Source organism: Eimeria tenella, genomic scaffold (genome assembly GCF_000499545.2).
Source record: "Eimeria tenella Houghton genomic scaffold, Eth_scaff23, whole genome shotgun sequence".
Lineage (NCBI taxonomy): Eukaryota > Apicomplexa > Conoidasida > Eucoccidiorida > Eimeriidae > Eimeria > Eimeria tenella.
The window spans coordinates 14,790-39,170 of record NW_013542157.1 but is presented as its reverse complement, the minus strand read 5'-3'; the positions used below and the strand labels follow the sequence as shown (position 1 = coordinate 39,170).

Sequence of the window (24,381 nt, the reverse complement as noted above, 5' to 3'; positions counted from 1 at the left end):
TTATTTTCAAATTGAGTTAAATGCAAACTTTTAAAAAGTTAGGAGACGCAGAAAGGCTCATTTCAGAGAAGTTTGCGGCTTGCGGCTGCGCCGCACGAGCTGTCCGTACACCTCGGAGTGACTGCCCGCGGCGCGCCTAACACAGGACTTCTGCTTTTTCTTTTAACTTTTTCTTTTCTTTGAGAATTTATTCATCAAGTTTTTGATATTTCCACTGCTTTCCGTCGGATGCATTCTCCGCAACATGCTGCGGCTCGCCCTCTAGCCTTGCTGCTGCTACCTGCCCGGACACTGCGCGGCCGCCCGTGGCCTCCCGCGGCAACCCTTCCCAACTTCGACTTTTCTTTACTTTAATTCAAAACATAATTTTTAAATAAAGGCCAGCTGGGCAGTGGGGCCCTTCTCCGGCCTCAGTGGCTGCGCAGAGGGCGACTCCGGGCTTGCTGCTGCTGCTTACGCCGCCCGCCGCCACTGCTGCCGCCGCTGTTGCTGCGGCCGCCGCCCCTGCTGCTGCTGCTGCTGCAGAGCAGCAAAGGCCTGCCGCACCAGCAGCCGCCCAGGGGCAGACCCATGGGGGCCCCCCCACCCCCAGCAGCAGCCCAACGCCCCCCCCCCCTAGCACGTGACCTTTGCGGGGCTTTTGCCAATGCGGTCTTTCTTGTCTCTTTTTTCTTTCCTGCCTCTGCCTATTGGCAACAGCAAACGCAGGAGACTCATAGCTGCTGCTGCTGCTGCTGCTGCTGCAGCAAGCTGCTGCGTCCTCGCTGCTGCTCCCGCCCACCTCCAGGGGGCCCCAGCGGACCAGGGGGGCCCTCCCGCTGCTGCTGCACTTGCTGCAGCAGCTCACGAAACCAGGGCCCCCTCTCTGGGGGCCGAAGAGGCCCTTGTGCTTGGAGACGCCTCTTCGGATGGGGGCCCCCCTAATAGCCGGGACCCCCCGGATTTGGGGGCCCCCCATGATTGGGGGGCTCCCAACGGTTGGGGGGCCCCCAGTGATTGGGAAGGCCACAACTGGGGGGCCCCCAACGAGTTGGAGGCCCCTAATGATTTTGGGGGATCTTCGGGGGCCCCCAGGGACCTGGAAGACCCCACCGGGTGGGAGCCTCATGAAATTCCGACTCCGTCTTCAGCTGCTGCTGCTGCTGCTGCTGCCGTGTCAGCAGCAACCGAATCAGCGGGAGCGCCCTCGGAAGCAGGCGCAGCAGCGACGGAAGCAGCGGCCGCAGAAGAAGCGACAGCAGCACAGAGGACAGCAGCAGCAGAACAGACAGCAGCAGTAGAAGCAGCAGGGGACGGCGGGTCGACTGATGCAGAAGCAGCAGGAGCAGCAGCAGCAGCAGTGGGAGCAGCAGAAGCCGAGGAGCCGTGTCCGTTCCTGAGCGCGTTTTTCGCGGCGCAGTCGCCGCCGACAGCAGCAGCGGCGGCGGCAGCAGCAGCAGCAGCAGCAGCAGCAGCAGCAGCAGCAGCAGGGGTCCCGCTGCTGGACGCAGAAGTGCCGCCTTCCTCCTGCTGGGTGTCGGCAGAGAAGGAACGCATGCGGCTGGCAGCAGCGCAGCAAACTACGAAGCTGGTGTTGGCTTATTCTTTAGAAGGGTGTCAGGTGGCAGCAGCAGCAGCAGACGGCGCTGCTGCAGCAGCAGAAGAAGTGGAGGTGCTGCACGGCCAAGAAGCCAGGTCAACAGCAGTTGCTGCACTAAAGTTCAAAGTGTCGCAGCTGCTGCGGCAGAAGCAGCTGAAGCACACGGAGGCGCTGCTGAGCACGGACTTGATGCGGGCCGCAGCAGCAGTAGACCCTGCTGCTGCTGCTGCTGCTGCTGCTGTCAGCCCCGACGTCTCCGGCATGGAAACTCGATATCTCTCAGCTTTGGAAATGGAAATAATTACAAAACTTCCCGAAGGAGTTTCTCCAAACGAAGTCCTCAGCGTCACTCCGGAGATTCCCTGCGTGCAGCGGGGCTTCCGGGACAGCAGCAAGTTCATAGAAGAGCCGGACCCCCCCCCGCGGCAGCAGCAGCAGCAGCAGCAGCAGCAGCAGCAGCAGCAGCAGCAGCAGGAGGCGCAGGGGGAGTCGTTTGGTGCTGCGCGTCGGCTGCAGCAAGGCCCCGGCCTGCTGGAGCTGAGCCGTCTGGTGATAGCCTCTGCAGCAGCGTCGGCGGCGCCGCCGCGCTCCGCAGCAGCAGCAGCAGCAGCAGCAGCAGCAGCAGCAGCAGGAGAGGCAGTGCCCCCGAACGACCCCTTCTTCGCGGACCAGTGGAACCTGCAGGAAGCCGCGCCCTTCGGCATCAACGCGGAAAAAGTCTGGAGACTCTGGACCGGCAGCAGCAGACCAATGGTCATCGCAGTGATCGACAGCGGCTGCGACTTGAACCACCCGGAGCTGCAGCGCAGCAAGTGGACCAACCCCGCGGAAGTGTGTGGCGACGGAGTGGACAACGATAACAACGGCTTTGTCGACGACTGCCACGGATGGGTAAACCCTAAACCCTAAACCCTAGACCCTAAGCCCTAAACCCTAAACCCTAGGCCTAGGAGTTGAGAGGCAGTAGCGCGAGCATATGAACTAATCCCGCGGAAGTGTGTGGCGACGGAGTGGACAACGATAACAACGGGTTTGTGGACGACTGCCACGGATGGGTAAACCCTAGACCCTAAACCCTAAACCCTAAACCCTAAACCCTAAACCCTAAACCCTAGGCCGTAGGAGGTGGGTAGTTGAGAGACAGTAGCCCGAGCAAGTGGACTAATCCCGCGGAAGTGTGTGGAGACGGAATTCACATTGATAATAATGGCTTTGTGGATGACTGCCACGGATGGGTAAACCCTGAACCCTAAACCCTAAACCCTAAAGTCTAGAAAGTAGAGGCCAAACCCTAGACACTGCATGGCAAACCATGAGTTGACGACTTGGGAGATAGAATTTAAAATGGTAATAATAGTTTCGGCGATGACTCACGCCTCGTGGTGACACAAACCCCAAACCCTAAACCCCAAACCCTAAACCCGAGACTCTGAAACCCGCAAAACCCGCGAAAACCCCCGAGAGTCCCCAAAACCCTCCGAGGCTCCCCAAAGCCCCCCGGAGCCCCATAAACCCTCCCAACCCCTCCCAACCCCTCCCCCAACCCCCAAACCCTCGCCCAACCCCCAAACCCTCGCCCAACCCCCAAACCCTCGCCCAACCCCCAAACCCTCGCACAACCCCGAAACCCTCGCACAACCCCCAAACCCTCGCACAACCCCCAAACCCTCGCACAACCCCCAAACCCTCGCACAACCCCGAAACCCTCGCACAACCCCGAAACCCTCGCACAACCCCGAAACCCTCGCACAACCCCCAAACCCTCGCCCAACCCCCAAACCCTCGCACAACCCCCCCCACGCCCGCGGCGCTGCAGGACTTCGTGGGGAACAGCGGCGAACTGCGCCCGGACGCGTCGGGGCACGGCACCGGCGCGGCCGGCGTGGTGGGCTCCGCCGCAAACAACGCCGTGGGCCTCGCGGGCGTCTGCTGGGGCTGCCGCATAATGTGTTTGAAGTTCATCGGCAACGGCCAGGGCACCGTGGCCAACCAGGTGCAGGCCATCGACTACGCAGTCAAAATGGGCGCCTGGATCAGCAACAACTCCTACGGCGGCTACGGGTACTGCTGCAGCGCCGGGGTTTAGGGTTTAGGGTTTAGGGTTTGGGGTTTGGGGTTTGGGGGGGTGGGGGTAGGGGGTGGGGGTAGGGGGTGGGGGTAGGGGGTGAGGTTGGGGTTGGGGTTGGGGTTTAGAGGTTAGAGGTTAGGGGTTAGGGGTTAGGGGTTAGGGGTTAGGGGTTAGGGTTTGGGGTTTGGGAGAAGCAGCGCTGGTGGCGGGCATAAGGCTTTTTGCGTTGTAATGCTTGTTGGGGCGGCCGCAGCAAGAAAAAAGCAGCTCGCTGCTGTAGTTGCTGCTGCTGCTTCCAGCTGCTCCTGCTGTTGCAAGTGCTGCTGCACCTGTTGCTGCAGCTGCTGCAGATACTAGGCTTCTTGCTGCTTCTGCTCTGGGGAAAGTGCCGTTAGTCCTGGCTTTACCTTGGCTAGGTTGCACCGTGCTGCTGCTGCTGTTGCTGCTGCTGCTGCTGCAGAAAGGCGGACTTGGAGTTCGAAGCGATACAAAGAGCCCAACGCGCGGGCCACCTCTTTATCTCCTCCGCAGGAAATCATAACCTCAACACGGACATGCCAGCGTGAGTCTGCTGCCACTACTGCTGCTGCTGCTGCTGTTGCTGCTGCAGGCAGCATCTGTTGTATTTTGCTGCTTGACCTGCCGATTTGCGTACGGGGTGTCCCCACGTCCCGACCCTTTCAAGCCGCAGCTTCTCCTTTCAAATGCGCCCCTCGCGCTCCCTTGCTGCTGCTGCTGCTGCTGCTGCTGCAGCAACGACCACACGCCCTCGACCTACCCGCTTTCCAACATATTGAGTGTAGGAGCTTTAACTCCTGAGGGCCGCCGCGCTGCCTTTTCGAATTACGGTGTACGTACAGTGCACATCTTCGCCCCAGGCACAGGTAATCCCAGCCAGCAGCAGCAGCAGCAGCAGCAACAGCAGCAGCAAAAGCAGCAGCAGCAGCGGCGGTGTTTCCGCTGTTTCGCAGTGGTTCTGCTTTGTTTGTTCTCACTCGAAATGAGTCTTGGCTTTGAATTAACTTTTAACTTTTAAATTTAAAATATTAAATATTTAATATTTAAAATTCTAAATTTAAAATATTATATATTTATTATTTATCATTTTGGTCTTCAATATTTTGTCCCCATATTAATTTGCTTTTTGCCCTTCCCCCTTCTGTTGCTGCTGCTTCATTTGCTGCGGCTGCGTCTCTTTGTTTTCTTGTCTTTGTTGCTGCTTGGTCTGTTGCTGCTGCTTGTTTCTGAATTACTCTTCACTGCTTTCTTATTTGCTGCTGCTGCTGCGAGCCTGGACCTCTCCATTGCTGCTTCGTTTGCTGCTGTTGCTGCTTCTGCTGCTGCTGCTTCACTCTCCAACACTTTCCCTGACTTTCTCTCTCCTCGTTGTTGCTGCTGCTGCTGCTGCTTCATCCCAAAATGCTTCTTCATTGCTGCCTCACGTGTTGCTGCTGCTGCTGCTGCTGCTGCTGCTGCTCGTCCACCACCTAACACCCCCCTTCATTACCCTAACTACCACTGCCGCTGCTGCTGCCGCTGCCGCTGCCGCTGCTGCCGCTGCGCTGCCGCTGCTGCCGCTGCGCTGCCGCTGCTGCCGCCGCCGCCGCCGCCTCTGCTGCTGCTGCTGCTGCTGCTGCCAGGGATCCCGACGACGGACGGGGCTTCAGGGTTCTCGACGGTGAACGGGACTTCGTTTGCATGCCCCCACGTGGCGGGAGCAGCAGGATTGATTTGGTCAGCTTTTCCGAATTTGACTTATTTGGAAGTCAAAAGGGCTTTGATGGAAAGCTGCAGACAAACCAAAGCCCTCAAGGGCCTTGCTGCCTGCGGCGGCAGCCTCGACGTCTACGGCGCGCTCGTCCTCGCCGGTCCGCTGCTGCTGCTGCTGCTGCTGCTGCTGCTGTTGCTGCTAGTGCTGCTGCTGCTCCTAGTGCTGCTGCTGCTAGTGCTGCTGCTGCTAGCGCTGCTGCTGTGCTTACTGCAACTGCTGCTGCTGTTGTTGCTGCAATTGCTGCTACCGGTAATGCTGCAGGTTCTGCTGCTGGTAATGCTTCTCCTGCCGCTGCTCCTGCTGCTGATGTTCGCGTTCTTGTTGATGCTGGTGCGGCTGCTGCTGTTGCTTCTGCTGCTGTTGGTGCCAGTGCATCTGCAGTTTGCTGCGGCAGGTGCTGCTGCTGCTTCCCGCGTGTGCTGCTGCTCTTGCTGTATCACCTTGCTCTACTGCTTCCCTAATGTTACAAGCGATGCACTCGCCGCTGCTGCTGCCGCTGCTGCTGTTGCTGCTGCTGCAGCTGCTGCAGCTGCTGCTGGGAATATACATGCTGGTCTTTGCATTGTGCTGCTGCTGCTGCAGCACACATCTCCAGCGGCATCCCGCTAGACAAATCTGCCCTTAGTCGTGCGACAGCGCAGCTGCCGCCACCGCCTGAAGCAGCAGTAGCAGCAGCAGAAACAAAAGGGGCCACTGAAGCGCCAACGCAGCAGCAGCAGCAGCAGCCGCAGCAGCAGCAGCAGCTGCAGCAGAAGCAGCAGAAATTTGAACCCAGAAACCCCTCACCAGCAGCAGCAGCACTTACTGGGATTCAAAACCTTCCTAGAGACCCCCTGACTCTGCTGTCCTCAGTGATGTTTGCTCCCCTGCCGCTCGTCGACGATAACAGCAGCAGCAGCAACAGCAGCAGCAACAGCAACAGCAACAGCAACAGCAACAGCAGCAACAGCAACAGCAGCAGCGGCAAAAGCAGGCCAGGCCGCTCCTCCTTGTTGTCTCTTCTGCCTCTAGGCCCCAGAGAAGAAGCTGCTCTTGACGAAGATAGTTTGCAGCAGCAGCAGCAGCAACTGCAGCCAACAACATCCAATGCTGCTGCTGAACCAGCCAAGCACACTGAAGCCTTCAACTTGACGATGTTCTCTCTGCAGCAGCAGCTGCTGCATCCGCAGCAGCAATTGCTGCAGCCCCAGCAAGCGTCGCAGCAACAACAGGAGCAGCAGCAGCTGCAGCATCCGCAAAACCAGCTGCACCAGATGCCCAAGCAGCAGCAGTTGCTGCAGCAGCAGCCGCTCAAGCAAACGCAGCTGCAGCAGCCGCAACTCCACCAAACACAACTGCAGCAGCAGTCACTTGAACAGCAGCAGCTGCAGCAGCCGCAGCTGCAGCAGCAGCAACTGCAGCAGCAGCTCCACCAGCAGTATTTGCAGCAACTGCAGCTGCAGCAGCTGCCACAGCTGCAGCAGCAACAGCAGCAACTGCAGCAACAACAACTGCAGCAGCAACAACTGCAGCAGCAACAACTGCAGCAGCAACAACTGCAGCAGCAAATCCCGCAGCAGCAACTGCAACAGCAGCAGCTGTCACAGCAGCAGCAACTGCAGCAGCAACAGATGCAGCAGCCGCAGCTGCAGCAGTTGCTCTTCCGACAACCGCAGCCACTGCAGCAGCTGCTGCAGCAGCAGCAACTAATGGCGCGGGAGCCACAGCTGCTACAGATAGAGGCGCTATCCAACGAGAAGCTGAACGAGGGGCTGCAGCAGCAGCAGCAACAGCCAATGCTTCCGCAGCAACAACCACTGCTTCAGCAGCAGCAGCCGCTGCTGCAGCAGCAGCTGCTCCCGCAGCAGCAATTGGTCTCGCAGCAGCAGCTACTTCCGAGCCAAAAGCTTTTGTTACAGCAACAGAAGTTGTTGCAACAGCAGCAGCTGCTTCAGCAACAGTTGCTACAGCAGCAGCAGCAAATTGCAGCTGGAGTATCCATTGAGTCGGCTTCTCAGGAGCAGCAGCAGCTCCTGCAGCAGCACCAATTAGTGAAGCAGCAGTTGCAGCAGCAGCAGCAGCAACTCGCAGCTTTACTATCGATTGATTCAGCTTCTCAGGAACAGCAGCCTATGTTGGAGTCCGACGTGCTGCAGGAGAATCTGCTGCAGCAGCAGCGGCTGCTGCAGCTGCAGCAGCAAGAGCAGCAGAAAAAACTCCTACAGATGCAACAGCAGCAGCTGCAGCTGCAGCAGCAGCTGCAGCAGCAGCAATTATTGCAGCAGCAGCAGCAGAAAGCAAGCCATATGAAAGCCCTGCGACATGGCTCTCAAGCGCAGCAGCAGCCCCCGCAGAAGCAGCAGCAGCAGCAGCAGAAGTCGCAGCAGCAGCAGCAACTCAGTCTCCAGCAGCAGCTGCTGCAGCTCTGGAAGCAGCCGCAAGAACTTCTCTTCTCAGGTTCTTTGCCTTCCTCAGTCTTGCGTTTGCTGCCTTTTGCGGAGACCCCAGCCCAGGAGGGGCTAAGGAAGGGCAGCAGCAGCAGCAGCAGCAGCAGCAAAACATTACTGCAGCTTGTTTAGTGCTGCATGCACTGTTTGGGGCTTTTGTCTACAGTGGAAACGAAAGAAAGGATTGAAAAGAACAAAAATATTACCCTTATTATTATTATTATTTATTATTATTATTATTATTTATTATTAATTATTATTCATTATTATTATTTATTTTTATCTTTTACTTATATCCTTATTTTATTATTAACACCATTATTGTTATTATTATTACTATTATTAGTACGATTTTTAATTATTATTAGCTCTAGTATTAGGTCCGCTACTGCTACTGCTGCTGCTGCTGCTGCTGCTACTGCTGCTGCTGCTGCTAAACTCAGAGGGCACAGAGTTTGAGCGGGCTGGGCAAAGGCGAGTTGACGCAGCCAGAGAGAAAAATAAAAAGAATAATTAAAGAATAATTAAAAGAATAATTAAAAGAATGATTAAAATAATAATAAAAATAATAATTAAAATTATAATTAAAATTATATTTTAAAAATAATTGAAAGAATGATTCAAAAGTAATTAAAAAGCTTTTAAATGAATTAAATGCGTTTTATGTGGACTTAACAGAAAAGAGGCAAAAGTGGCAGACATAATAATAATAATAATAATAATAATAATAATAATAATAATAATAATAATAATAATAATAATAATAATAATAATAATATATAATAATAATAATGATAATAATAAATAATAATAATAGTAATGATAATGATAAAAGTGACAACAAATAATAGTAATTTATAAATATATTAACAATAGTAATAATAAATAATACAACTAATAACATTACTATTAATGTAAATAATAGTAATCAGCAGCAGCAGTAACAATAGTGGAAGGCAGCAGCAACAGCACCAGCAGCAGCAGCAGGCGAAAGTAATCAAGTCGAAAGAGAGAAGCAGCAGAGGGACCAGCTGCAGCTTCTCTGCAGCAAAAGCAAGACTACATCTTAGCAGCAACTGCAGCTGCTGCTGCCAGAGCTGCAGCAGCAGCAGCTGCTTCTGCTGCAACTGCGCTGCAACTGCAGCAGCTACAGCAGTAACAGCGGCAGCAGAAACAGCGGCAGCTTGGTGCATGCCTGTTCGCTGTGTAAGGCTGCAGTCCAAAGCCAGCCAAAGCAGCAGCAGCTGCTGCTGTTGCTGCCGCAGCAGGAAGCATTGCTGTTGCAGCAGCAGCAGCAGCAGCAACAGAGTACAGAAGCAGAAGCTAAAGATACTTTTGCAGCATCAGTCAAGGACAAACGAAGCGGCTACAAAGTCGCGGTGACAGCAAGAGTAGCAGCAGCAGCAGCCGCAGCAATTCCTGCAGCAGGAGCAGCTTCTGCAGATAGGACTTCTGCAGTTGCAGCAGCAAAAGTATCGGCAGCAGCAGCAGCAAGTGCTGCGGCAGCTTCAAGACTAATACCCAGTGAATCAGCAGCAATAGGCGGAGCAGCAATAATGCTCTTGGCAGCAGCAGCAGCAGTAACAACAGCAGCAGCTGCGAAACTCACACAGCAGCAGCAGCTGCGAAACTCACACAGCAGCAGCAACAGCAGCGGCTGCAAGTCCCGCAGCGCTGCAACAGCAGCAGCTGCAAATACCGTAGCGCAGCAAGAACAAAAACAGCACGATAGCAGTAGCCGCGGATAACAGCAGCAGCTGCGGCAGCAGCAGCTGCTGCAGCAGGGTCTGCAGCAGCCGCAGCGGCAGCAGCACTGGAAACAATATGAGCAGCTTCAGGAACCGCAGCACAGCCCTAACAAGCAGCGTGAGCAGCAGCAGCAGCAGCAGCAACAGCAGCAGCAGCAGCATTGTGCACTTGAGTGAGCTTGTTCGTCCGTTTCTGGAGTTAAATACATCAATTGAGCGCTCTTATTCTTTTATTTCTTGAAAATTTTGTCCAATTTGACGCAAATATTTCAAACGCAGACAAAGAAGAAGAAAAGACACCCGCAGCCATCGGAAGGCTCACTCAGTCAACGGGCCCCGAGCCGCCTCCGCATGCAAACAGCAGCAAGAACTGATTTATATTGTTATTTTGCTCATTTCTTTGTTCTTAATTCGCCGCAAGACTCGCTACACAGGCTCTTCGCTAGCCCTAGGACGCAGCAGCAGCAGCAGCAGCAGCTCTAGCAGCAGCAGCAGCAGCAGTCGGCTCACGCCTGCAAGCCACAGCAGCCGGGAAGCAGAAACGAAAAGAAAACACAATCAACTGTAGCAGAAGATTGTACACCAGCAGCTGCTGCTGCCCCTCACACAGCTGCTGTTGCTGCTGCTGCTGCTGCAGCCGACTCAGCAGCCATTAGAGTATAGGCTTCCAGAAGACCACGAGTTCTCCGCACAGAAGTTGCTGCGCTTCGCACCAGCAGCAGCAGCAGCAGCAGCGACAGCACTAGAGCAGTTGCAGCGGCGATCCTCCTTAAGGAAGAAGCAGCAGCAACCCGCCAAGCAGCAGCAGCAGCAGAACTGCCGACAGCAGCAACAAGAGCAGCAGCAAACTCCGCCTCTTCCCATGCATGTGCAGCAACGAACTCTGCTGCTGCTACCGCGGCCGCTAAGGTTCCCGGGGCTGCTGCCGACACAGCCCAATGGAGCAGCAGCAGCAGCAGCAGCAGCAGGCGCCGTCCACCGCATGGCCACTACAGGCAGAGCACAGCAGCAGCAGCAGCAGCAGCAGCAGCAATGGCATTCTCGCCTCTTCGACAGCGAGCTCGACAAAGGCGCACACCTCCCCTGCAGCAACAGCAGCAGCTGCAACAGCAGCAACAGCAACGACAGCAGCAGCAGCAGCAACAGCAGCAGCAGCAAGAAGACTGAACCTTGCTGCAGCATGCCTAGACAGCGACAGCAGCAGCAGCAGCTCTGACGACGGAGGCTATGGGCTGTCCCTACGCAGCCGTGGCCCACTAGCTCCTGGAGCTGCAGGCAAACCTGCTGCTGCTGCTGCTGCTGCCGCTGCTGCTGCTGCTGCTGCTCGGTTGGCAGCTCTGGAAGACTCTGAAGGCAGTGGAGATGAAGAGTGGCTGCAGTACGAGTAGCCGCTGCCATCGCATATGCTGCTGCTGTTACTGCTGCTGCTGCTGCTGTTACTGCTTGTGCTGCTGGGTGTTTCAGTGCTGCTGCTGCTGCTGCTGCTATGGAGCGGCTCGCTGCTGCTCCTGCTGCTGCTCCTGTGTGCTTCACTGCAGGGGTTTACTGAACTCAGCAGCAAAAGCCCAGGGACAGCGCCAACGAGTCTCAGGTAGCAGCAGCAGCAGCAGCAGCAGCAGCAAGAGCAGCACGCCTCGAAGCCCCCGCGTCTTGACCAGCGCCCACGGCGATGCGAGAGCTCAGGAAGCCAGCAGCAGCAGCAGCAGCCGCAGCATCAGCAGCAGCAGCAGCAGCAGCAGGCGCGCGCAGCAGCAGCCCACAGCCTCACCAGCAGCAAACGCCAGTTGCGAGCCAGATTGCTGCAGCAATTTGCTGCCAGGCGAAAATTTGAAGTTTTTTGCTGCTCTTTGCTTCCGCCGGCGGGCCATTTGGGGCAAAGCAGCAGCAGCAAGGCGCGGGAATGCTGCTGTTGCTGCTGCTGTGTGGGAGGCTGCAGCAGCAGCAAAGCCTGCAGCAGCGCCAGCAGCAGCAGCAGCACTCGAAGAAGCGCTGCAGCCTCTGCAGGCAGCAGCAGCTGAGCTCGCGCTGCCGCTCGCAGGCCCCAAGGCGGCGCAGCAGCAGGTTATCCCTGCTGCAGCAGGGCAGCCAGCAGCAGCAGCAGCAGCTGCTGCTGCTGCTGCTGGCTGTCCCGCGCCAGTCAGTGCAGGGCAGCAGCCAGCATGGGGGCTGCTATCTCCCTGCAGCTCGGGGTACGTACCGCTGTGCAGCAGCAGCACTTGCTGCTGCTGCTGCTGCAGCTGCTGCTGCTGCTGCTGACGCTGACGGCCCTGTTGGAAGACTCTGAAGGCAGTGGAGATGAAGAGTGGCTGCAGTACGAGTAGCCGCTGCCATCGCATATGCTGCTGCTGTTACTGCTGCTGCTGCTGCTGTTACTGCTTGTGCTGCTGGGTGTTTCAGTGCTGCTGCTGCTGCTGCTGCTATGGAGCGGCTCGCTGCTGCTCCTGCTGCTGCTCCTGTGTGCTTCACTGCAGGGGTTTACTGAACTCAGCAGCAAAAGCCCAGGGACAGCGCCAACGAGTCTCAGGTAGCAGCAGCAGCAGCAGCAGCCGCAGCATCAGCAGCAGCAGCAGCAGCAGCAGGCGCGCGCAGCAGCAGCCCACAGCCTCACCAGCAGCAAACGCCAGTTGCGAGCCAGATTGCTGCAGCAATTTGCTGCCAGGCGAAAATTTGAAGTTTTTTGCTGCTCTTTGCTTCCGCCGGCGGGCCATTTGGGGCAAAGCAGCAGCAGCAAGGCGCGGGAATGCTGCTGTTGCTGCTGCTGTGTGGGAGGCTGCAGCAGCAGCAAAGCCTGCAGCAGCGCCAGCAGCAGCAGCAGCACTCGAAGAAGCGCTGCAGCCTCTGCAGGCAGCAGCAGCTGAGCTCGCGCTGCCGCTCGCAGGCCCCAAGGCGGCGCAGCAGCAGGTTATCCCTGCTGCAGCAGGGCAGCCAGCAGCAGCAGCAGCAGCTGCTGCTGCTGCTGCTGGCTGTCCCGCGCCAGTCAGTGCAGGGCAGCAGCCAGCATGGGGGCTGCTATCTCCCTGCAGCTCGGGGTACGTACCGCTGTGCAGCAGCAGCACTTGCTGCTGCTGCTGCTGCAGCTGCTGCTGCTGCTGCTGACGCTGACGGCCCTGTTAGCCTCTGTATTTGCTGCGCCTAGCGGCTCTGATTGTCTCAGTTCGAACCTGCTGCGCTGCTGGGCTGTATGCCTCGCCGTGCATGCTGCTGCCGCTGCTGCTGCTGCTGCTGCTGTTGCAGGTTTGCTGCGCTGCAGCAAGTGACGCAATCTGCGGGGATTGTGACAGCAGTTTGCCGCAGCAACGATTTGGTGGCTGTGGGGACTTCAAGGGGTGTTTGTGTTTTGTCTCGTTTGGAGTCTCGCCGCTTTAGCGGAGAAGCAGCAGCAGCAGCAGCAGCAGCAGCAACAGCAGCACCCGGGGAGGGCAGCCCCGCGCTCGCAGCTGCTGCAGCGGACCTCAGCCGCAACTTTGCTGCTTCAAGGTGTCTGCTGTGCTGCAGCCTCAGCAGCACTTGTGCATTCCCAGCCCCAAACGAAGCAGCAGGTGCTGTTGCTGCTGCTGCATGCAGCAGCGACGGCAGTCTGCTGCTGCTGAGCTACAAGAGCGGCCTCATAGCCTGGGTTGCTGTTGCTGCGCCGCCGGCCAGCACTCCGCAGCAAACAGATGCGCAGCAGCAGCAGCAGCAGCAGCAGGGTGAAGAACGAGAGCAGCAGCAGCAGCAGCAGCAGCAGCAGCAGAATAAACAGTTCTCGGTAGAGCTGCTGTGTCTTGCCCGATCGCGGGCTGCTGCAACACCTTCTGGAGGGGATGCTTCGAGACAGCAGCAGCAGCAGCAGCAGCAGCAGCAGCGCAGCCACCTCTGTTCTGTGCGATTTCTTGAGGGCAGCAGCAGTGTCTCATCGTTGCTTCGCAGCAGCAGCAGCATCGGCAGCAGCAGTAGCAGCAACGGACGCAGCCTGGGGTCTCGAGGGTGTGTTGCTGCTGCTCTCGCGGTAGATGAGACGGGCACTTTGCTGCTGCTGCTGCTGCACCGCCGGCTGCTAAATTACAGCACAGAAGAGCGCCTGCTGGCTACGGGAATACCCTCCTTGGGTACGCTCTTGCTGCTGCTGCTGCTGCTGCCGTTGTCGCTAGTGCTGCTGCCTCTGCCTTAATGCTGCTGCTGCTGTTGCTACAGCTTCTCTTTACCTTACAGCAGCTGCCGCTGTTGCTGCTGTTGCTGCTGCCTTCGCATATTAGGGCGCCATTGCATCGCCGTCGCGCCAGGTGCTTCTGTTGCTGCTGCGCTGTTACTGCTGCACCATTGCAGCTGTTCGCGTGCTGCTGCTGCTGCTGCTGCTGCTTCACCCGTAGCCTGTGCGCATGCTGCTGCTGCAGGCGCCCTCCTTGACGTTCGGCCCATGCCAGTGCTTCCCGCGTCACCAGTGTGCTGCTTCGCAGCACCTGAGGTGCTCCAGCAGCAGCAGCAGCAGCAGCAGCAGCAGCAGCCGCACATTGCTGCAGTCGCCTGCAGCAGCGCCGTGGTCGTTCTGACTGTCGACAGCAGCGCGAGCCTGGCTTATCACCTCGACGTAGGGCCTGCTGCAGCTGCTTCAGTGTGAACCGCAGCAGCAACAGCAGCAGCAGCAGCAACTACTGTAGCAGCAGGAGAAGCCCGCAGCACGAAGGGACGCAGCCACGTCGCCGCTTGCTGCTGCTTGTGTGCTCCTGTCCTGTGTTTGTCGACTGCAGCTGAGCGAGCAGCAGCAGCAGCAGCAGCAGCAGCGGCTGGTGCAGCAGCAGCAGCAGCTGCAGCCGCAGGTGCTGCAGAACTTCCCCTGCATCTGCTGGATGGCCAGCAGCGACAAAAGCCGCCGCCTTTTCTCTTCTCCTGTACTGGCAGTGAGTGTCTGAGGTGTATTGACACCTCGTGCCTGGGCCGCGTAGCAGCAGCAGCTGCCGCAGCAGCAGCAGCAGCAGGAAAGGCGGCAACAACGGAGGCAACAACAAAGGCAGCAGTAACAGCTACATCAGCAGCAGCAGCAAGGACGGAAGCTGCTATAGCACATAGTGCGGCTGCTTCAGCAGCTGCTTTGAGTGTAAAATCTGCAGCGGCGTCAGCAGCAGCAGCAAAGACAATGGCAGCAAGAGCAGTTCTGCTGCTGCTGCTGCTGCTGCTGCTGCCGCTTCTTGCGCTATTTGGTGCTTTTTTGCTTCCCTCATTTGTGCCAGTTGCTTCCTTTTGATTCTGTCTTCTTTAGCTTAAGGCTTTTGCATAATTTGTCCTGCTTGCTTTGCTGCTGCAGGTTGCTGCAGGCCCTTTGCTGCTGCTGCTGCAGCTCGACGGCAGCAGCGTGACGCGCCTTTCTCCCTCGTTTGGCCTCTGTGCTGCAGCGCAAGTAAGAAGCAGCAACAGCAGTAGCAGCAGCAGCAGCAGTAGCAGCAGTGGCTGTGGCAGCCGGTGCAGCAGCAGCAGCATCAGCAACGACAGCAGCAGCAGCAACAGCAACAACACCAGAAGTAGCAACAGCAGCAAATAGGTGGCTGTCTCAGGCTGCTGTTGCTGCTGCTCCGCAGGCAGTGGAGGCCCTGGGGGACTCTGTCATTTGCGTGCTGCACTCCTCTTCTGTAGTGACTCTTTACCAATTAGTGGAGCAGCAGCAGCAGCAGCAACAGCAGCAGCAACAGCTGCAGCTGGTGCTGTTGCAGCACCTGGATGTGGGACATGTGCGACCGCTCTACTACAGCTTCTCAGACACCTCGATTATCGTGCAGAAGCAGCAGCAGCAGCAGCAACAGCAACAGGCATGCGAAAATTCTTCTGCTGTTGCTGCTGCTGTGGGTTGGTGCTGCTTTGGTGTGCTGCTGCTGCTGCAGCATCTTCACGGGGCGCAGTGAAACCGCTGCATTTGCTTCTGCCTCGGTCTTTCGCCGTTGCGGCGGGCTTCTGCCGCTGCTTCTGCTGCTGTTGCTGCTGCTCTTACTTAACCCGCTGCTGCTGCTGCTGCTGCTGCTGCTGCAGGCATATGGCGCCGCCTCTGGGGGCGCTGGGGCCCTCCCACTAGTGGCCCTCAGCTATGCGGGAGCCCTGGCAGCAACTCAGGTGTCTTTAGCTGCTGCATGCGGGCAAGAGGAGTTCAATTACCTGCGGGAAATGTGTGCACAGCAGCAGCAGCAGCAGCAGCAGCTGCTGCAGCAGCAGGGGCGGTACACACAGCAGCAGCTGCAGCAGCAGCAGCAGCACGCGCTGCATCAGCCCTGCTGCAGCAGCTGCTCCGCATGCCTTTGTGCTGCTGCTGCTGCGGGCTGCATCGGCGCTTTCCAGCTGACAGTAGCGGGACTAGAGGTAAGTCTTGCTGCTGCTGCAGCAGCAGCAGCAACAGCTGCTGCAGCGTGCTGCTGCTGTTGCTGCTGCTGATACTGTCGTTGCTGTCTTGCTGCTGCTGCTTTTTGTCCATCGCTTTTGCTGCTCGTTGGCTTTTGAATGCTTCTGCCGCTGCAGTTGCTGCCGCCGTAGCTGCTACAGTTGCTGCTGCTGCTGCTTGCCTTGAGCTGCTGCTAAGGGTTTCATTTGCTGCGCTTTTCTGCTGCTGCGTCTGTCCCCCTTTACTGCCACTAGAGCCCGAGCTGCTTTTTCATCACGTCGGCCTCTGTGCTGCTGCTGCTGCTTTTGCTGCTGCTGCTGTTGCTGCTGCTGTCCGTTGATCACTGCTGCAGCACTTGAGTTTAGTCAGTCTGTCTTCTTCGTTTCTGTCTACTTTTTTTGCGTTGCTAAGTGCTGCGTGCCGCTGTTGCTGCTGCAACAGCAGCACTGTTGCTGCTGTTGCTGCTCCTGCTATTATTGCTGCTGCTGGTGCTTTATATTTTCATTTGCTGCTCTGCTGCTGCTGCTGTCTGGCTCAGGGCCTCCTAGTTCTGGAGCTTCACTGTCCCTTATTTGTCGTTGCAGCAGCATTTAGAAAAGGTCGAGTGGATTTGCCATTAGCGGTTGCTGCTGCTGCACTCAATGTGAGTTGCTGCTGCTGCTGCTGCTGTTGCTGCTGCTGCCGGTGCGAGGGCCTGTGCTATGGGCCCCTGGCGGGACTTCAGCTGTTGCTCCTGGTGCTGCAGACGACTGATGCTTCTTCTGGTCTGTCGGCCTTAAATGTTTATTTGCTGCTGCTGCTGCTGCTGCTGCAGGGATCAGTCCCTCCCCTCCTCTCTGTTCCCTCAAGTGCAGCCGCTCGCCAGCGCTTCTCGGAGACAGTCTGTCCCCCGCTGCTTGCTGCTGGTGCAACTGCAGCTGACAACAGCAGCAGGATGCAGCTTGAGCAAAACGAGCAGCAGCAACAGCAGCAGCAAGAGCAGCAGCAGCAGCCCCTGGTTGCTGTGGGGCTGGCCGCAGCAAGAGCTTTTTCGTGCTGCTTCGAGATGTGCGACCTGCTGCAGATTCCAGGATTGCTGCCTCCGTTGCTGCTGCAGTGGCTTCTGGAACAACAGCAGCAGCAGCAGCAGCAGCATCAGCTCAGCGCGGGCAGCGGCAAAGAGGCGATGCTGCAGCGGCAGCTGAGAGCAGCTGCAGCAGAAAAATGTGCTGCTGTACTGTTTGCCTTAACGAGTCGCCATTTGCTGCTGCAGCAGCTTCCTGCTGCTAGCGTGCCTAACAGTTTGCTGCTGCGGCTGCTAGCCTACCTGGAAGCCCAGCTTGAGGCAGCAGCAGCAGCAGCATTCCCTCAAGGGCAACAGACGCCAAGGGCACAGACTGCTGCTGCTGCTGCTGCTGCTTTTCTGGGACACGATGCAGTTGACGAGGCCGCGTTAATTGCATGGCTGCAGCAGCCACAAGCAGCAACAGCAGCAGCAGCAGCAGAAGCAGCAACTGCAGCAACAGAAGCACAAGAAAAGGACACCAACTTCTCTGGCTTCTTTCTGCTTAAAACTTCAGTAAGAGAGGCATCGGCGAAAGGGAAAGCGCCTAAGGAATACAGCAGCAGCAGCAGCAGAAGCAGCAGCAGTGATAGCAGCAGCAAAGCTGCAACAGAGGGCATCGCACAGCTGCAGCGCACACGACGCCTGATAGAGTCAGTGCTCATCTATCTAATCCAGCAGCAGCAGCAGCAGCAGCAGCAGCAGCAAGAGCAGCTGGATATACACTCCATGGCCCGTGTCGCCTGCGCACATCGTCTGTGGACAGCAGCAACGACCCTGCTGTATCGAGGTGAGCTAACGGCAGCAGCAGCAGCAGCAGCAGCAGCAGTAGCAGCAACAGCAGCAGCAGCAGCCGTAGCAGCAACTGCGGCAGCAGAACTTGCCATAGTGCCGTGTCAGTGCGCATAGCAACAGAAGCAGCAGTAGCAGCAGCAGCAGCAGCAGTAGGAGCAGCAGCAGTAGCAGCAGCAGCAGCAGCAGCAACTGCATGCTGCTTTTCTCTCCTTAGGTTTTGCTGATGCTATTGCCCCCATAGAGTGGCTGCTGGGCGAGCAACTGCGCATACACCGCGTGCTGCAGCAGCAAATGCGGCAGTTCCTGTGCCCTCCGCTAGAAGCAGCAGCAGCAGCAGCAGCAGCAGAAGGGGAGCCCACTCCCGCAGCAGCAGCAGCTGCTGCTGCTGCTGTTGCTGCTGACGCGCTTAAGGCGCTGCCTGTGTTCGTAGGCGAGGCAGACTGGCAGCTGCTGCTGCTGCAGCAGCTGGTCTTGGGCCATTTGCAGTGCCTGTGGCAGGACAAGGCCTTCCCGCTGCATGAAGCAGCAGCAGCTGCAGCAGCAGCTGCAGAAGCAAAGACCGAGTTCGCAGCGGAGCACATTCACGAGCTGCAGCGCGTTGTAGATTATATTTTTAGGAGGAAAGGAGCAGCAGCAGCGGCAACTTCTGCTGCTGCTGCTGCGCCCCTACTGGTGCCTTTTGGGCAGCACAGAAGCCAGGACCAGCTAGATCAGCAGCAGCAGCAGCAGCAAAAGCAGCAACAGCAGCTCTTCCAACCCCGAGACCCCCCTGCCGTACTGGAGCGGCTGCTGCTGCTATCTAGCAGCAACAGCCTGGCGCTGCTGAGCGACCTGCTGCTGCTGCCGCTACCGCGGGTTGCGCTGCAGCATTACGTTGCTGCTGCGCTGGAGCAGCAGCAGCAGGCTGCAGCAACAATGCTGCAGCAGCAGCAAGACCCACCGATGGACTTATCACCCGCAGCAGCAAACAGCAGCTCTTACGAGGCATGTCTGCTGCAGGTGCTGCTGCCAGGTGTCGCAGACACAATCCTGTCGCTGCAGCAGCAGCACGCAGTCCACCGCGCTGCAGCAGACAAAGTCTCAGCAGCGGCAGCAGCAGCAGCAGCGGCAGCAGCAAGTAGCGCTGATGCCTTTAAAGGCCCTCTGTGGGCCTTAAAGAGTCTGCTGCTGCAGCAGCAGCAACACATGCAGCGGCTGCATGCGGGCCTGTGGCAGCTGCTCGCTGTTGCTGCTGCTCGCACGCAGCAGCAAATAGTAAGCGACGCCTTGCTGCTGCAGCAGCTGTCTCTCTTTCTCATTCGCGGGAGGCCTTGCAGTCTGGTGCTGCTGCGAGCCTGCAGCAGCAGCAGCAGCAGCAGCAGCGGTGGCAGCAGCTCCAGCTGGAGTGTAGAGCTTGAGGAGGACCTTGAGCGGCTGCTGCTGCAGGAGGCAGCAGCAGGCGCTTCTGAAACAGAAGGCAGCAGCAGCACCAGCAGCATGGATTGCTGCTGGACTGATCAGCAGAGAGAGGCCTTACTGATTCGCCTCGTTGAAAATGTTGCAGCAGCAGCAGCAGCAACACCAACAGCAGACAAATACGCGCTGCTGCAGCGCGTGCGCAGCGCTGTGGCTCCCCTGGAGCAGCAGCAGCAGCTGCTGGCAGCAAAAGGCTTCCATGCTGCAGCAGCACGTCTGTTCGAAGTGTCGCGGGCCTACGACGACTTCCTTGGCTGCTGCCTCCTTTCCCATAGTCAGCAGCAGCAGCAGCAGCAGCAGCAACCGCAGCAGCAACAGCAACCGCAGCAGCAGCACCAACCGCAAGAACAGCAGCACCAGCAGCAGCAGCAACAGCAGCAACAGCAGCAGCAGCAGCAGCAGCAGCAGCAGCAGCAACAGCAACAAACGGTGGAGCTTTGCTGCGCGTCTCCAAGCCTGTCGCTGTCTTGGCTCCCCGGGGGCCCAGCAGATGTCTTTGATGAAGTAAAGACTTTGTTGGGCGGCAGCAGCTCTGCTGCTGCTGCTGCTGCTGCTGCTGCTGACGCTGCTGCAGCGGGTGTCTTCCCAGCAGCAGCGGAAGTCCAGCACCACACCAGCAGCAGCAGCAGCAGCAGCAGCAGGCTGTGGGACTACTGGCGGCTGCAGCTGCTGGACCTTTCTGCTTTTGCCAAGGCTGTCTGCCGTTTGCTGCCGCTGCTGCTGTCGAGAGACACAGAACGGACAGGGGCCCTTTTGAGTTTGCTGCTGGAGGCGGGGGCCCAAAACGCGCAGACAGAGCAGCAGCAGCAGCAGCAGCCGCAGCAGCAGCAGCAGGAATACGCGTCTACGCTTCTCAGGCTTCTAGATGGGAGCCTTGCGCTGCAGCTGCAGCTGCTGGACAAGCTGCTGCTGCCGTCGGAGCCAAACAGCAGCAGCAGCAGCAGCAGCAGCAGCTTCTCACGGTACTTCTCCTCGCAGCAAAGCTACACGGAGTTTCTCCATGCTGAACTGCCAAGGCAAGCAGCAGCAGCAACAGCAGCAGCAGTAGCAGCAGCAGCAGCAGCACAACCTATACCAGAGGCAGCACTTACGAAGTTTATAGAGGCAGCAACAGCAGCAGCCCCAAGTGCAGTTTGCTGCTCCTCGGTTATTGCTGCTTTGGTGCTGTTGCTGCCGCTGCTGCTGCTGCTGCTGCAGGTATTTCTCGCTGCTGTGCGGGGCAGATCCGTCTCGTGCTGCAGCAGTGCTGCAGCAGCTGCTGCCAGCAGAGGAGCAGCTGCCCCCAGACCTGCTGGAGTCTTTGCTGCTGGTCTCAACGCAGCACAAAGCAATGGATGTTACTGCTGCACTCCTAGAGCGCAGCGGCGCTGTTGAGGTCTGCTGCTGCTGCTGCTGCTGCTGCTGGTGTGGCGTTGCTGCTGCTGCTGTGGCGTTGCTGCTGCTGCGGTCTGCCCACGGCGGTGGTGCTGCAGGTTTGCTGCTGCTGTTGCCAGTGCGAGGGGCCCACAGGAAAGGTTGCTGCAACAGCTGCTTGCCGCTGAGCAGCAGCAGCAGCAGCTGCTGCTGCTGCTGCAGCAGAAGGGGGCACAGTCCGTGGCTGGCTTTGTCGATTCTTAAGCCGCAGCGTTGCCGATTCGCTCCAAACCACCTTTATCGTTGTGCCTGTCCTGCTGCTGCTGTTGCTGCTGCTGCTGCTGCAGGGGACGCTGCAGCTGCTGGAGTCTTCATTTCGGGAGGCGCTGGAAAGCATTTCGCTGCAGTTTAATTCGAGTGTATATACACTGGGGCCGGTGCTGCGGTGTCTGCGCAGACGGCTGGCCGGCTGCAGCAGCTTTGGGCCTCCTGCAGCACAGTTTGCTGCTGCTGCTGCTGCTGCTGCTGCTGCTGCTGAGGGGGGCACGGCTTACCGCACGCTGTTGCAGCCCGGTGCACTGCAGGCAGCTCCAGCAACAGCGGCGCCTGCTGCTGCTGCTGCTGCGGGAGCAGCAGCAGCAGCAGCAACGGGGGAGAGCTGGTGGGCGGAGTGCAAAGAACTAGCAAATGTCTTCCGTGCTGTAGAAGCAGCAAAACGCGTTTGCTGCAGCAGCAGCCACTTCATCACCCCCCGCAGGCAGCAGCAGCTTTGGCGCAGCATGGCGCTGCTCACTGTGCAGATCTACGAAGCAAACCCAATGACGCAGCACTTGCTGCAGCAGCAGCAGCAGCAGCAGCAGGACAAACGGCAGCAGCAGCAGCAGAACAAGCAGCAGCAGCAGCAGGAAAACAAGCAGCAGCAGCAGCAGCAGGACAAACAGCAGCAGCAGCAGCAGCAGCAGCAACGGGAGAGCAACCAACTGGAGAAGCGGCTGCTTGCCGTCGGCGACTTGGGAGAAGGAGCTGCTGCTGGTGCCGCTGCTGCTGCTGCCGTTGAGGGTCCCGTTGCTGCTGCTGCTGCTGCTGCTCCTGCTGGGAGGCAACAGCAGCCGCTGCGCTGCACGCTGTTTACAGTGCTTCTGGGCGAGGTGCTTGCTGCTGTGCTGCGGTGCTACAGAAGCTGCACAACCAGCAGCAGCAGCAGCAGCAGCAGCAGCCTGACGGGCCTAGAGAAGCAGGCTTGCTACCCCACAGAAGCTGCTGCTGCTGCTGCAGTCATGGGCGAGCTGTGCCAGCAGCTGCCGCAGTCGCACGTTGCTGTTCTAAAGCCTGCTCTCGTATGCTGCTGCTGCTGCTGCTGCTTCTTTGCTGTTGCTGCCTGTTTGCTGCTGCTGTTGTTTTCAGTGTGTTGCTCCTGTGCCGCTGCCTCTAGTGCTGCTTCTGTTGTTGCTGCCTCGTTTTGCTTGCTGCTGCTGCTGCTGCTGCTGCTCTCTGCTGCTTTATTCTATTTGTCTCTCATTATTGTCTCTCAGTTTATCTCCTGTGTCTTTGTTTTTATTTCTCTTTTCATTCTGTGATTGCTTGCTGCTGCCCCTTCACCAGCTGCTGTTGCTGCAGCTGCTGCTGCTGCAGCTGTTGCTGCTGCTGCTGTTTCTACTGTTGCTGCTGCTACTCCTTCCAGTGCTGCTGCTGCTGCTGCTGCTGCTACCGTAGCTGTCTGCTAATGTGGCTCTCCACAAGGTGGGCATCCTACCCATTTGTATGCTGCTGCCGCTGCTGCTGCTGCTGCTGCTGCTGCTGCTGGTTTTTGTGAAGGTCGAGCTTTTGTCAGTGCTGGAGGGGGAACGTTCGCTGCTGTCTACAGTTTGTGCTGCAGCAGCAGCTGACAGCAGTTTGCTGCTGCGGCTGCTGGCAGAGCGGAGGCTGGGGGGTCTTGCTGTGTCTCTTTCTGGCAGCAAAGAAGGCAGGAGGCAGCAGGCTGCGCTTTGCTGCTGCTGCGGGGGCCCTTTGCTGCTGCCGCCCCCCACTGCCGCTGCTGCTGCTGCTGCTGTGCGCAGCAGCAGCAGCAGCGGCGCAGGCGCGCCCGCCAGCAGCAGCAGCACCGCAAGTGGGACCCTCAGCAGCAGCAGCAGCAGCAACAACTGGTCAATTGCTGCCTTTGCATGCAGCCACTTGTACCACACTGCCTGTCTGACTGCAGCACTGCGCTGCCGCCTCTGCGCTTCTCTGTGAGCCTCTTGGGCAGCAGCAGCAGCTGCAGCAGCAGCAGCAGCAGCAGCTTTTAATTGCATGAGTTGCATTATTTGTTTTCCGACTGAACTTTAGCCGCGTCTCTGCGCCTGGGGCAGCAGCGCGAAAACTGCTCTTCAGTTTTTTTATTGCTGCTTTTTTGCAATTTATTTTCCAAAGATATTTGTTTTTTTATTTATTTTAATTTAATTTTATTTTTATTTATTTTCCTCTCTGCTTCCAGATTAATAGCTGCTGCAGCGCTGCAGTGCTGCTGCAGCGCCACATTTCTGCTGCAGTGCTGCTGCAGCGGTGCAGTTCTGCTGCAGCCCTGCTGCAGCGGTGCAATTCTGCTGCAGTGCTGCTGCAGCGCTGTGGCCGCACGACTTCACGCGAAAGCGTAGTAGTCATCACCCTGGGTTTGCTGCATAGCGCTGCAGCAGCAGCTACTGCAGCAGCTGCTGCTGCAGCAGCTGCTGCAGCAACTGCTGCAGCAGCTTTGGTTGGGTGTCGTTGCTGCGTCTCTTTCCCGCTTTTCCCGCTCCTTTGTTCTTTTCTTCCTTCAGCATCTTTCGCTGTATTTTGCGGCTCTCGTGGCCCCTTCAGTGCCGCTTCTTTACTTAGTTTTTGGCTGCTGCTGCTGGTGCTGCAGCGGCTGGCAGGCAGCAGCAGCAGCGAGCGCTGCAGCGCAGCAGGCTTCTCCGGGCCCCAGTGGCAGCTGATATTGACTAAATTAAAAAGTCTAATTAGTTTTTATTTTGCAAACACTGCGGGAAGACAGCAACAGGAGGCAGGCGGCGGGAGCCAGGCAGGAGTCTTCGGGTGTACGCGCAGCGCAGCAGCTCGCGCGGTCCAGCCGCCGCCATTGAGAGTCAGTTTATTTCTTTTTGCGGAAATTCTTTTAATTAAATTAATTATCAATTAAAATAAGGGAGAAAAAAGCCAAAGACGAGCCCGCGGCTGCGCAGGCAGCAGCGGGGGCTGCCGCCAGAGGCGCCGCTCTACACCGCGACAGCTGGGGCTGAGGGGCCCCTTAAGAACGAGCAGAAGAGGAAAGTGAAGAAAAGAAAAAGTAATAAATGAAATGAAAATTAAATTTAATTGCTCGAGCTGTATGTACACTCCAATATTTCCTTTTCGCCGTCGCCAGCAGCAGCAGCTGCAGTGACACCCCAAACTCGGCTGCAGCCGCAGGTGCTGCGCTGCTGCTTTATGCTTCATTTTGCCCTTTTTCTGTGATTTTTTTCTTTTCGTTTTATTTTTAGTTTCTTTTTGCTGCTTTTCACCGAAAGTGAAGCCCCGAAAAGTCTCCCAGACCCCCCAGCAGCAGACAGACGGGCATGCAGCAGCAGCCCGGCGCTGCGCAGACACCGCGGAGCAGCTGCAGCCGCAAGAAGCCGCACGGGTATTTCTTTTAGCTGCAGCGCAGCAGCAACAGCAGCAGCAGCAGCAGCAGCAGCACGGCGGTGGCGGCAGCGCAGCGGCAGCAGCACCTGTTGCGGTGTGGTGACAGCTGGGCGCGAAGAAGCGATGCAGCACGAGCAGCAGCAGCAGCAACGACGGCAGAAATAGCAG

General features: G+C 57.7%; 3 protein-coding genes across 3 annotated transcripts; all 3 read left to right on the top strand.

The window, feature by feature from the left end:
• Positions 1–646: 646 nt before the first annotated feature.
• On the top strand, positions 647–7,976 carry ETH_00016890 (subtilase family serine protease, putative; the record flags this gene model as incomplete). Its single annotated transcript, XM_013374789.1, has 6 exons — positions 647–2,470; positions 3,396–3,640; positions 4,108–4,209; positions 4,401–4,531; positions 5,288–5,515; positions 6,001–7,976. The coding sequence occupies 6 exons, from the start codon at positions 647–649 to the stop codon at positions 7,974–7,976; spliced, it is 4,506 nt and encodes a 1,501-aa protein (XP_013230243.1).
• Positions 7,977–9,035: 1,059 nt separating this feature from the next.
• ETH_00016885 (uncharacterized protein) lies at positions 9,036–9,592 on the top strand (the record flags this gene model as incomplete). Its single annotated transcript, XM_013374788.1, has 2 exons — positions 9,036–9,050; positions 9,110–9,592. The coding sequence occupies 2 exons, from the start codon at positions 9,036–9,038 to the stop codon at positions 9,590–9,592; spliced, it is 498 nt and encodes a 165-aa protein (XP_013230242.1).
• Positions 9,593–10,530: 938 nt separating this feature from the next.
• Positions 10,531–24,378, top strand: ETH_00016880 (uncharacterized protein; the record flags this gene model as incomplete). Its single annotated transcript, XM_013374787.1, has 16 exons — positions 10,531–10,970; positions 11,131–11,781; positions 12,064–12,621; positions 12,827–13,680; positions 13,966–14,159; positions 14,320–14,469; positions 14,874–14,966; positions 15,145–15,405; positions 15,590–15,913; positions 16,471–16,575; positions 16,747–17,764; positions 17,984–20,350; positions 20,448–20,599; positions 20,925–21,914; positions 22,393–22,805; positions 24,072–24,378. 16 exons carry the CDS (start codon positions 10,531–10,533, stop codon positions 24,376–24,378), a joined length of 8,877 nt encoding a protein of 2,958 aa, XP_013230241.1.
• Between the last annotated feature and the right edge of the window lie 3 nt (positions 24,379–24,381).